Source organism: Balaenoptera physalus (assembly GCF_965194825.1).
Source record: "Balaenoptera physalus genome assembly, chromosome: 8".
Classification (NCBI taxonomy): domain Eukaryota; kingdom Metazoa; phylum Chordata; class Mammalia; order Artiodactyla; family Balaenopteridae; genus Balaenoptera; species Balaenoptera physalus.
Window position 1 is genome coordinate 97,520,546 of NC_138887.1, and position 13,611 is coordinate 97,534,156.

The window sequence follows — 13,611 nt, forward strand, 5'->3', positions numbered from 1 at the left end:
GCTATCACCAATGTGCTAGGAAATATGAAGAATTCTAAGGCAGAGAAAATGAAGAAATAAACATGTACAAAAAAAATCAAATAGCCAGCATTTGAATCTGACTGACTTTGTCATCAGTTATAGCTAAGTGACCCTGGACAAATTATATGACTCCCATCACTCAAAGCCTCAGTTTCCTTTCTATAAAAGGGAAGAATAATATCAACCTCATAGGAGTGCTGTTAGGATAAAATAATAATGGCTGTAGGCACTGACTAAGTGCCCATCAAGCCACACATGTTAATTTTAATGCTTATCATTACTGATACAGAAAGAGAGTAAATACTCATAAAATAGATCATAGAAGGGAAGGAGTTAGGTTGTAAAAAAAAAAAAATAGGGGATAGAAACATGATATAGATTCTAGGTGTCAGAATGTATAAGCAAATACTGAGACAAAATGGTAAAGAAAAAAATCTTACAGATTGAGTGTTTTAAAATTTAGATTTGAATAGTCAGCTATTCAGGCAGGCAATAATATAAATAAACAACCAATTGTTTGTTAACATTTTGTAATTAGGTACTTAACTCAATAAAACTGGGAACTCTAAGATATGTATGATCAAAAAATACTTGGGCTATTTGAAATAAAGCAGCAAAAACAACCTTTGTTCCTTTTAGAAACTGATGAGCAAAATAGTTTAGTAGAAAATAAATACAGATTTATAATAAATACATATATATACACATCAACACTACATATATCACAAATCAAGTAATCCTTACCACCCCAATTTGAAAATGTAACTATACAGGTAAGGGAGGAGTAATGTTTACCTTTGCACAGGACACTGATAAAGATTTAGCATGTTTCTTTACAATAAATATGGATTTAACCAAAAAAAAAAAAAAAATAGAGATAGGAAGATATTAAAAAAGAGAATTTATGTTGATAAAGTCATTTTACTTAGCAGAAACTAAACTGGCAACATTAAAAATTATCCTTACTCATTAGGAGCATGGGATTAATAAATAAACACCACTATATATAAAATAGGTAAACAACAAGGATTTACTCTAAAGCACACGAAACTATATTCAATATCTTGTTAATAACCTATAACAGAAAAGAATCTGACACTGTACACCTGAGACGAGCACAATATTGTAAATCAACTGTAGTTTAATAAATTAAAAAAAACTGTCCTTACTTGAAATATTTGAAAAGCTGTCCTCATGTTCTGATTGACATATACCATCTAAACACTGATTGGCTGGCAAGTCTACAGATTCTAAAACCCTGTAATTGAAAGAATATAATTTTTAATTGCATAAAACAAAGTCAAACAATGGTCAGTTTAGCTCTACCCAAAGAAACCAAGAGCTCACTGAAATTGTATAAAAAATTCTGTGTGTGTATGCATTCTTCAGTAGGACTATAGTTTTTTAAGATTATCGGGGGATTCCAAGAGACCCTCAAATTTTAAAAACCTAAGTCTAGAAAGACACAAGTAGAACAGTGGGATGATGAAATACTGCAAATAAGCTGGGTATTTAATGGATGACATTGTAAGTCAGAACAATCTCACTCTAGACTCAAGTAGTGAAATACTATGTGGCTATATATTGCAATATGAGAAATAAAGTAGGGAAACTGATGGAAGGTTATTAAAATAGCTAATTTCATTGATGATAAAGTCATATTGATTAATATATTAAAACTTGGAAAATAGCTATGTCATTTCAATTTACTGAAAAGGATATTTTCTATAACTCTCTGAAAATATGTAGAAGAATTTTTATTTCCCTAGAATACGGGTCAAAGAGTTTCTGCGCACATCACTAACAGGAATACTTCAAGGAAAAGGGAGCTGCAAGTGTAGCAGGATTTAAGGTACTATTCACTTTCTGGGCACACCTAAAAGTTTTAAAAATATGATACCCTGAAATATTTCCGTTACCTATTTTCTCGGTTATACGCACTTTAAAAAGGCAGTATTTTTTCCATGATTGATCAAGTGTGTTTGGCACCCTAGACATATATATATCAAGTTTTCCAAACTTTAGCTAAGCTCCAGTTTCCACAGTTTGTTTCTGTACTTGGAGAAGGTGGCAAATGGTAGAACATGAGTGCAAAGAGTAGAGGTTAACAGCATAAGTAACGACTGGAAAACCTAGACTATAAACCCAGCTCTGCTACTATGTAGCTATTTGAACCTACAATCACTTGATTTGTTTCATTTGGTTCATCTATTTAAAAAAATGAATGATGGCAAGGAAGGTTCTGCGGATCAATTACAAGAGACCTCTTAGAGCCCCCCTTTCCACCTCAGAACAATATTATCCTAGAAATCAGCTTAATTATACCTTATTTACAATTTCTAAATAGGTTTATAATATGCTTACTTTTTCAGTTGATCCACATCAGAGTTACTTTCTGGCAACACTCTGATTCCCCGACCATAACTGGTGCCTCCATGGAGATGAAACTCTAGGGCTAAAAATGTTGCCAGGTTCTCTGAATTGACTGACTGAAGTTTGGTATGGAGGCTATAAATTCTAAGAAAGCTTCCAACCTAAAAGTAGATGATTTATTATTTAGAAAATGGAGAAAAATCAAAACAATTTCTGATACAATATTTAACAACTAACATGGGGCACAGACCAATAACCGGGGATGGGATGTTGACTCATCAGAAAGGAAACTGGTATGTTCTACTAATGTGTACTCAATATCAGCCCCAAGGACACTGTATCAAAACCAAAACGTGTGTGTGTGTATGTGTTTGTATACATACATATGCATGTATAGATATGTATGTATTTTTCAAATGTAAAGGCATATTTCCATTTTAGAGATATTAAAACGTTAAATAAGATTGAGTCTTAGCATTGGTAAGATATGGTAGCTAAGAAACCTATTACCTAAATCAAATCCAAGCCCTCTATTTGATTAAGAAACCTATTTGGTTAAGGTTTCTGAAAATAACCTGCTTTAACTAATTTAAGGTAAGATTTAATTAAATATGATCACTAAAACACTCTCATTATGAGAATACTAGAAAGTATGTTTAAATGTGCTACTCTATCAAAATAATAAACTCCCTCTATTCCACAAGTTCTATGGAAAGAAAACTTCTGTAAATACTTTTGTCTGTACACCATAATGTGAAACACCTTCTATGAGTTCAGATATAGACTTAAACCAATTATAGTTTTGAACCAAATGTCCTATAGTTAATTTTAGATGTTTTGCTAAACTTAGTCTTAAAAATATCCTTAATTACAGAGTATTTGATATTCTTTTAATGTAGAAGACTTAAAAAGAGACAGATGCAGAATGTTTATTAAAGAAACTGACACCTACTCAAAGGAAGAAGCTATATTACCTAAATCACATTTATTTTTATGAAGAAAGAGTTATAAGCAAAAGGAGCTAGTTACCAACTAGGAAATTTAATTCATTTGTATAAAGCAGCAATCCTGACTGCTGACTGTGGGACTACCATCCTCTTTTTTTCCTACAAGGTCAAGATTAACAGTGGTGAGATTCTGTGTAACAGAAAAGCTATACATGGGGGAATATAAAGAAAGAGAAGGTAGTAAACCAACCTCCCACCTCTGCTTATTGCTGTTTCAGATCATTGTATTTCTCCTCATCACCCTCTGTATGTGATGGAGGAGAGAAATGGGGGGAAAAATAAGGGGAAAAAATCCACACTCCCAGAGCTACTCCTTCATTCTCAAGGATCTTTTTCCCATCTAATCACAGGTTTTATAAGGAGGTAAGGCACTTAGTCTTTTCTTCTCTAACTTCTTCCACTGACAGAACAGCAGGGGAGCAGGGTAAATAGAGTCAGAGAAGGAAAACACACACACACACACACACACACACACACACACACAAGATGACAAAACTGATTTTCCTCATGGTCTCCAAAGTAAGATGATGGAAGGAAATATGTCTATTTCTATTTACTTTTATGTCATTCTTTTTGAACATTTATTAGTCTGTAATTCTTTTTAATATACATAATATATTAGTGCAGTAAATGTATATAATCTACAAAGGACTTAAAGAAGGCCAGACACAAGGCGAAAGATACCATAATCATAAATGAAAAGTTTCAACATTATAAAGATAATTTCCTAATTAATTATTCTTTAAAATCAATGCAATTTCTATCTAAATCTCCAGTGCCTTTCAAGGAATTGTAAAAACTGATCTGAAAGTGAACAGTCAAGTTAGTTTTGAAGACTGAACTGGGAGCGAGGGCTTAACCTATGAAATATTTAAAAATAAAGGTATGATAATTAAGACAGGCTGGTATTAATGCAGACACATATATGAACACGGATAAATCTTACAAATATAATGTCAAAGGAAAAATGCAAATTATAGAATGATACATAACCATATGCATTTTTCAGACAAAAGTATATAAAACCCTAATAAACATGGGTGTGCACACGTACATGTTAGGATAAATAAAAAGAGGATATTGGGGAGCAAAAAATTAGAATAAGCAGAGGTACAAAGAAGGTTCCACATGTAGAAATTTCATTTCTTAAAATTAAAAGTACCTGAAATAAGTGTTCAAAACATTTAGAAATGTTAAGTTTGGACGACAGGCACGTAGATGTTTGTTATACTATCTTCTTTACTATTGTATTTCATAATAAAACAAAATTATATTTTAAAGACCAAGAGAGAATTTTATATATATAGTCTATAAAAATGACAAACTGTTATTTCCAGAAATCCCTTCTGGAGGCAGCATTGTATTTTTTTTTAAGCTTGCTAAATATATTACAAAATGTGCCAGATGCTCTGTTATAATAGACAAATATACAACAAACAAATCGTCTTGTTAGTAATAACCAAAAAATTATAAAACATACCTCTAAAAATGTTGTAAAAGCCCTTTTTAATACAGAAACAGTAAAAATAAAGCAAAGCAAACTGGCTATTAAGAAATGTTTAAAAAAAAAAAAAGAAATGTTTATTCCTTTAGAAATAATTTAAATATTCCTTATAAACTTTCAAAAATTTCCCTTTAGGTTTAATATTTTTAATGACCTGTATATGTCTGAAAATAACCAAACTATAGTTCTTGGGTCATTGAATGCCAAACATAATTAGAACTACGTGTGTTTTATAATAATTTTTAAATTGTGTCAGAATAAGTCTGGGGATTGAAAATACACTGCTTTTGTTTGTAGACAAAAGGTTTGAAGAGTGTGTGTGTGTGTGTGTGCGTGTGTGTGTGTGTGTGTAAACTGTTTAGGGAAGGAGATAACTTACTTAAAAAGCAAGGTTTAGGAAAAACGTTAAGGGCAACTTTAGCTGTAAAATGTATCGTATATAGAGTTCAATTATATTATACTTTATAATTGCCTTAACTATCCTCTTTATTACATAAAATAAAAATCACATTTTTTTCCTGTTCCTATTCAACAAAAATACATGTATTCCACGCATTTCAATATAAATATGCAATTTTAAGCAGTTATCGTCAAGTGTTGACAAGAATTAATTGATATCAATATCATTTGACTCTGGGCACTTCTTAAAAAAATACGAAATGGTTAGTATAGAGGTTGCCTCAGAACAAATAAAATGTGATGTCAATGTACATTAAATAAAAGCCTACAGTTATATTACTTACACATAGAGAAAATCCTTTTCATTTTTCTGTTACATTGTAGGTAAATGTCATGATATCTTTAGAGAAAAATTAATTGCCCTTCATTTTCTGAATTATGTGTGCTCATAGCACCCTCTAGTGGGTGAGATAAAGCAGACAAAGGAAATGAAAAAAAATCTGAAAAAAATTCACAGCGCTCATTGATTCATGCATTCACCAGCAGATGTTATTTACTTCACCCTTACTACATGGAAAGCACTGTGGCAGGTGCTGTTCAGGACTTGGGACAAGGAAATCAGGACAAGAGAGAGGAACAAAAGACCTATAGACACAGCATAGGGAAAGAGAAGGGAATTAAACAGTGAAAGTCAAATCTAAAATGTAAATCTTTTTCATTCGTAAAAGAACTCTATCTGTATTTTAAAAAGACTTTAGAATTGGCTTTATCATTAAATTTATTTTTGAAATAAGCTAATCAATGCAGATAAAATCAAGTAAAAGCATCAAAAATATATCGTCAACAGTCAATTTTCTGATATGAAAGGTATGAACACACTCATAAAGGACAAAAGAGTAGTTATCACCTTCCTTGACCTGGACTTTAACCTAACTTATTGAGTTGGGTGGGCTTCTTTGTAACACAGTATAAAAGGGGAAATATTTCCTTCTCCAAGAACATTTATTTGCAAAAAATAAACCGGGCACTAAAATTCAGATCTAAAGAAATTACAATTCACTTTCCCTATTTTCTTCCTATAAGTAGGTTATATAACTCCCTAAATGTAGGATGGAAGCTATTTGCAATAAAGAAATTAATTTCTTTATACTGCTTAAGAAGATTAGCTCTGGAAACAGACGTACATTCAAATACAGGCTTTACCCAAGTAGTTGCGAAATCTTGGGCCTCTGAGTGCCTCAGTTTTCTCATTTGTAAAACAGAAATGATGACAGTACCTATTGCACAGGACAGTGCTAAATACATATGAAGTGCTTAACAAATGTTACTATTATTATCATTATTATCAATGACAGCATTCTTTGCAAGAAAGGTTACTTGCAAATAGAAGACACGGTAAAATGAAGAAAAATATTCCTTAAAATGTTATTAATAAGCAAGAAGTGCCAAAACTAAGCAGCGTTATTTTACCTAGAAAACCGCATCTCAAAAACAGTGAGCAAATTCTAATAAACTGTATGGTACACACAGACAATTTATCAATATATTTTAGAGGTGGATTAACAATTTCTTAGACTAATGAGTAAAAAGTTAAAGACTGGATTTTATCAAACCAAGTAAAAGAGCTTATCATTTAAGTTTACAAATATTTTATACATCCTTTGTTATTTTAAGGCAAATTTTATTGCAGAAAAAAATTTTTCTTTATTTCCATAGTGAAATTGGGCACAGCTTTAAGATATTCAGGAAACATTCTTTAACTTTAAAAAAGCTGTTCAAGCCATTATAATTTAATATATCTTCTAATAATTTAAATACACATTTTACAAATTAAAGAAAAAATTTAATTTGTAGTTAGTTTCTAGACCTCAAATATCATCTAACATGTGATTTACCCTAAAATTTATAAAAACACAAAAGAGCAAACATGCTTGCTACACAACATCACCTTTAAAGATTTGGCCACTTGAACATGGTTGTCATAGACTAAAATGTCTATTGTCAGATTCTGCACCCGGTGGATGTGACTTAAATCACCTTCAAGAACAAGGTCTTGTATTAAGACTCTCCAAGATGGGAATGGGGTCTTGGTGCCATCCCATACCTGCACAAGAAGTAGAACAAAAGTTTAATGATCTTTTTGTAAAATTGTGGAGGCTAGAAGAGTTTTATTTGCTGGTGACATAGCTTAAAAGTAATTAAATATATTCCCCCAAATATCTGTTAAACTTTGAATATGATGTATATTCTTTCCTGATTGTAAAAGGACTACATATGTATAGGTAATGAATAAAATGTAAGGAAAAAAATTCAAACAGCTATGAGCTTAGAAAAACTATTAATATACTGTTGAATTTACTTATCTTTTTTTTCTTCTATGTATTTATAATATATATGTCTTTTTTTCTTTTTACCAAACTGGCATTCTATTCTGCTTTTCATTTCTTAATTTATTGCTGGGCAGTTTTTCAGGCAATTTAAATATTCTTCTAAAATAGGATTTTCAATGGCTTCACATTACTTTACGTTATAGATGCAAACAAATTTATTAAACCAATCCCTTTTTTGGCCATTTGACTTGTTTCAAAATTTTTGCTATTTTAAATAATTTAGTAATTACCATCTTGTATATAAACCTTTACAAGTATCTCTGCTAATTTTCTTAAGTATAAATTCCTAGCTTTTAGAGAACTAATCTGACCTCTGCCGATTTTTCCACTTTGTTCTGATTTGGAAAAGGCCTTTGAAAGTACAGATATGAATATTTTGTTTATGTTAGATGTTATGAACACAAATGAATGACAATCATGGGTGATGGAAAGGGAAAGGTAGGTTGGATTGCTATTTAAGTCACCTTGAGGTAAGGATGGGAACAGGGGCCCAGGATGAGTATGCACTATCCCGTCCTGAAGACCTGAGCTAGCCTGTGCTGTGCTAGGGCTGGAAGAGACGAGCTTGAGGCTATGCTATGCTATAACAGGGAGGGACAAAAGACATTTGGAGAGAGGTGAGAATGCCTCTGCATGTCAGAACTTCGGCTGGGTAAGAGTGAACAGTCTACTTAAATAGAAAACACCACATTTCCTTTTTTTTTTTTTTAACTGTTATTTTTTTTTTTAATTGAAGTATAGTTGATTTACAATGTTGTGCTAGTTTCAGGTGTACAGCAAAGTGATTCAGTTATACACATACACAGACACACACACATTTATCTTTTTCAGATTATTTTCCATTATAGGTTATTATAAGATATTGAATATAGTTCCCTGTGCTTTACATAGGTCCTTGTTGCTTATCTATTTTATATACAGTCGTGTGTATCTGTTAATCCCAAACTCCTAATTTATCCTTCCCCCCCCATCCTTTCCCTTTTGGTAACCATAAATTTGTTTTCTATGTCTGTGAATCTATTTCTGTTTTGTAAATAAGTTCATTTGTATCATTTGCTTAGATTCCACATATAAGTGATATCATATGATGTTTGCCTTTCTCTGACTTACTTCACTTATTACTATAATTTCTAGGTCCATCCATGTTGCTGCAAATGGCATTATTTCATTCTGTTTTATGGCTGAGTAATATTCCATTGTATATATACACCACATATTCTTTATCCGTTAATAGACATTTAGGTGGCTTCCATGTCAAGGCTACTGTAAATAGTGCTGCTATGAAAATTGGATGTATCTTTTCAAATTAGAGTTTTTGTCTTTTCCAGATATATGCCCAGGAATAGGATTGCTGAATCATGTGAACTCTATTTTCAGTTTTTTAAATAACCTCCATACTGTTCTCCATAGGGGTTGCACCAATTTACATTCTTACCAACAATGTAGGAGGGTTCCCTTTTCTCCACACCCTCTCCAGCACTTGTTATTTGTAGACTTTTTAATGATGGCCATTCTGACCAGTTTGAGGCAGTACCTCACTGTAGTTTTAATTTGCATTTCTTTAATAATTAGTGATGTTGAGCATCTTTTCATGTGCCTGTTGGCTATCTGTAAGTCTTCTTTGGAGAAATGTCTATTTAGGTCTTCCGCTTATTTTTTGACTGGGTTGTTTGGAAAACACCGCATATCTATACAGGTGTCTGCCAGTGTCAGATTACAGAGAAAGTACTGAATAATGTTGGTGACAGTGCTAAGTTGTAAATAAACAATCATGAGTTTGTGTCACTCACTCTGTTTCCTAAATTATTCAAAGAACCAGGACAATCACTTTGGGAGTAGTAACATTATGTCGCATTTTTCTTCACTTGGAATTTGTTCTTTCATTTTGTATATGTGTTTTTGAGACTTTAAAATGGTTTTACAGACCAATCCATGAGTCTTCTGAAGGAGGGGCTGAGAGAGTAGAGTATAAGTCAGACCTTGTGTTGAAATTCTGGAACTTTTGTAATCTTGTATCAAAACTCAATCTGTTAGGTATCTGCATATTTTATACAGATCGAATTCTTTTTTCCAAATAGATAACAATCACCATTTAACAATCCTTCTTTGACAATTTGAAATGTTAATGTTATTTTTATTATTATAGTAGAATGGGGACAAGAGAGGAAGTCAAGGAGAGAAATTTTTTACTATATATCACTTAAAAATATCTTTTAAATTTCTAGGCAATGTTAAAATTACCTATCCAAAAATTAAATACCTTATTAAAATACTACCTCGTACTTTCTATAATTCTGTTTGTTACTTTTTCAATTTCTTGACTTGAAAGATTATTCTGATATGCTATGCTTTTTTTTCTTTCTTTGTTCATGAAGACATTAAAGGCTCTAAATTTTATCTTTGAGTCTATCTCCAACCATAGCCTTTAATCTCTTCTTATTAACATTATAGTTTTAATAACCTATAATTAAAATTAACTTCTTTTAGAAACAACAGTATTTGGGGGAATCATATCTACTAGAATAATTAAAATGAATGTATTGTAGTTACTAATAAAGAGACCAATATTAGCGTCATATCTCAGTTGAGACAGGAAATAATTACGCTATTCCATGCTGACCCGAACTCATTTGGAGTAAGGTCTGGCTCCTTTTGTTTTCAAAACAAAATTTAAAAAAATTATTCCTAGTTTGGGATAGGAAAATCAATTTCAGAAAAAAAAAATCACTTAAAATTTGACTTCCCATAGATAAAATGAGCAAAATATTGCTATGTAGTCCTCTCAATATATTTTTTGCTATGCATATAATACATTTTTAGTATATAAATGAAAGTACATTAATCACTAAAGAGAATATTGTGAATTTCTATATCAATAAGTATATGTCTACAATGTCATTTTAGTCACAGAGTATTCCACAACACATAAATAATTCACAAAATTCTCCATTGCTAGTATGTTTTTTCTGATTTTTGTTACTGCAAGAAATATAAGGATAAATATTCCTTTAAAGGCATTTTTCCACATTTTAAATTATTACTATAAAATAAATTTATGAAAATAGAGTTGTTGAGACAAAGAGCATAGAGAGACTTTTGAGATTTCTTTTAAATTGTCCTCAAGACAGTCTTACTAATGTAATTTCTTACATTCACTTCCGAATGCTGTATTTTAAAATAATATCTACATGAAAGCTGTTTTTACTTATCCGAAAAGGCTATCTATAAAAATGGGATGCAGGCATGTTTTCTTGCTTTAGAAGGAAAATGTAGATTCAGCTACGTCAGCTAAAAGGTGGCAGGTTTTATCTCAGAATTTAAGAATTTACGCTCAATACAGCAGCCAAAAGGTGGAGAATACTTCTCTGCACAGCCGATTTTTTGTCATTGGAAGTGTTCAGTGATTAGCAAACACTCATTTGTTAAATATGTCACTCTGGGCATAAAGTATGACTGGCTGACCTAAGATTTTCTCATTTTGTTTGGATGATTTTATGTTGCCCTAGCTTCAATTTTGTCATACTTTACTTATTTATGTTTTTTTATAGCATGCATTTACTTTTTCAGAGTATTTCATGTGTATATAAATATGTGCTATTTTCAACTTCAAAAACTTTGTATTTTATTCAATAACTTCTATCTTCACTGTTCTTTAATATGGGCAAGGTATAACTGATAATAATGCTAAACCCCAATATTTGTCCAAGGGCCACTGTACTCCATATCCTGTTCCATCGTTCCAAAGAGTCAGAAGTTAAAGAAAGAACCAGAGAAGCAGGGCTGAAGCAGTGTTTGTTTAAATGCATCCTGCCTAGACTAGGTAGGTGAGGATGGTATCAGACAACTGTCCTCTCCAGAAGCTCTTCATGAATAAATTGGGATAGGTGTAAACAAAGATTAGATGGGTCTTATGTCACGTTTTTTTTCTGCAGATTTAAGAACAAAATAAAATATAACAAGAAAAATAAACACTTCAAAACCATCCATGATCTACCTATGAAGCAGACAGTGAAATAACGTGGGAAGAGAACCCAACATCAATGGGCCAAGAAGAAGGCAAATGAGTGAGAAGGAAGGCTACATCTTGATAGGGAAACAGAAATATGCATTTTTAGAACTGCAACTTAAAAATAGCAATAGAAAACAACTCATTTTGTTAGTACTAATAAGAAATATATAAACACAACATAAACAATACTATACTTAAAATGTAGATCTGGTAATACTATTTTTCTCTAGAAGTATAGGATAAAGAAGAGAAGTTCAAGAGTAAAGTTGCATAGAAATTACAGGCTCATTAAAAATGGTTAGATTTTAAGTTCTTAATACACAGTATGCATACTTATTCCATCGGAATGCTGAAATATAAGCTCTTTACAGGCTTATAGGTCATGGTAACTTACAACACAATTTCAAGTATTTAAAAATATCTACCTTTAGAAGAAATGATGCTCCATCCACTTCTGCTTTGCCCAAGAGCTGACAAGTCAGGTCAAAATACTGCATTGGCTGGACGTCACACAATTTCACTAACGTTGAAGAAGGTGAAATATGAGTAGATGCCCAAACACGTAAGGCTTCTACCATTTTGTGGTCCTCAGCGGTGAAGTTAAAACACTTGCTTGAAGTACGAGGTATGATAGGAGCTCCCAAAGTTCCCTCAAATGTCAAAGACGCAAAGCCAGAGCTGGTGATACCTTGAGTTTCCTTTTTATATACTTGGATCTAAGAAAGTGGCAAAGTAGAAAACAAACAAAACAGGTTACTGATGCAGAACCTAGGAACTGGAAACACTTGTGAGATTATAAAATCTTGCCAGCATAGTTAATAGAGGACATAATTCTTTAAATATTTCATTTAATTAGCATATGAAATTATAAAATCTACTGGGCTATATCAAAATCCACAAGCACCATGTAAACTGTAAAACACTATGCAAAATTATTTTTATTTTTTAAAGAGCTAGGTGGCAGCCTCCCTAATACTATCAGGCTTGCAGTTTTACTAACAAAACATCTATTAGTTTTTTATTAAGGTATAATTTATAAGAGGAAAAAGGATAATAAGTAACAGTTACTTATGAATATTATAGGGAAAACTAGAACACTTAAAATATAAGAGTTTGAAGTGAGTAAAATGCAGCTGAGGCTAAGGGCTCATCAGTCTGACTGAGAGAGCTGAGATATGCCTTAAAAACATTGGCTTTCTGAATTTCAAGGCTCAGTTATTACATGCACATGCATTTATGACTGTTATATCTTCTTCATAAAGCAACCCTTTTGAACTTATGAAATACCTCCTTTAGTCTCCTGTAATACTGTCTGATATTAATAAATGTATTTATGTATTTATTGGAAATTAGAAAATATATTGAACTGAAGGATACTTAAGTTGTGATGTGCTAAAACTTGTTGGATATAACTAAAGTAGTATTCAATACACAGAGAAAAATTTATAGAAATAAGTGAATATTTTATAAAAGAAGAAAGGTTAAAAATCAGAAATGTAGGCTTCTATCTCAAGAAGCTGCACAAAGAATATTACTTCAAATCCAAGGAAAGTAGAAAGAAAACATAATCAAGGTAGGAGAAATAGAAACATACAATAGAGAAAATCAAAGCTAAAAACTGGTTCTCTGAAGAGATTAACAAAAATGATAAACCTAGAATGAATGATCTGGAAAAAAAGAGAAGAAACACAAATTATAATATCAAGACTGCAAAAAAGGATTTATCATTACAAATTCTATAAGCATCTAATAGATAAGTAGCATTATCAATAAATTTGACAATTTGGATGAAATAAACTTTTCTAAAAATTATATATATCAAAGTTGATAGAAAAATAAAAAATCGGAATGATCTCATTCCTCTTAAAGAAATGTTAATTCATTAATAAAATCTATTAATAAAGGAAT

At 31.6% G+C, this 13,611-nt stretch overlaps 1 protein-coding gene across 3 annotated transcripts in view; it reads right to left on the reverse strand.

The window, feature by feature from the left end:
- Positions 1–13,611, reverse strand: part of POT1 (protection of telomeres 1) — an 82,474-nt gene that overhangs the window by 21,050 nt on the left and 47,813 nt on the right. For all 3 annotated transcript variants that reach the window (XM_082472305.1, XM_082472304.1, XM_082472306.1), the window contains 4 exons: positions 12,129–12,419; positions 7,253–7,408; positions 2,386–2,555; positions 1,191–1,279 (listed from right to left, as the gene is read on the reverse strand). In XM_082472305.1, coding sequence (XP_082328431.1) covers positions 1,191–1,279; positions 2,386–2,555; positions 7,253–7,408; positions 12,129–12,419 — 706 coding nt within the window. The remainder of the gene's footprint in view (positions 1–1,190; positions 1,280–2,385; positions 2,556–7,252; positions 7,409–12,128; positions 12,420–13,611) is intronic.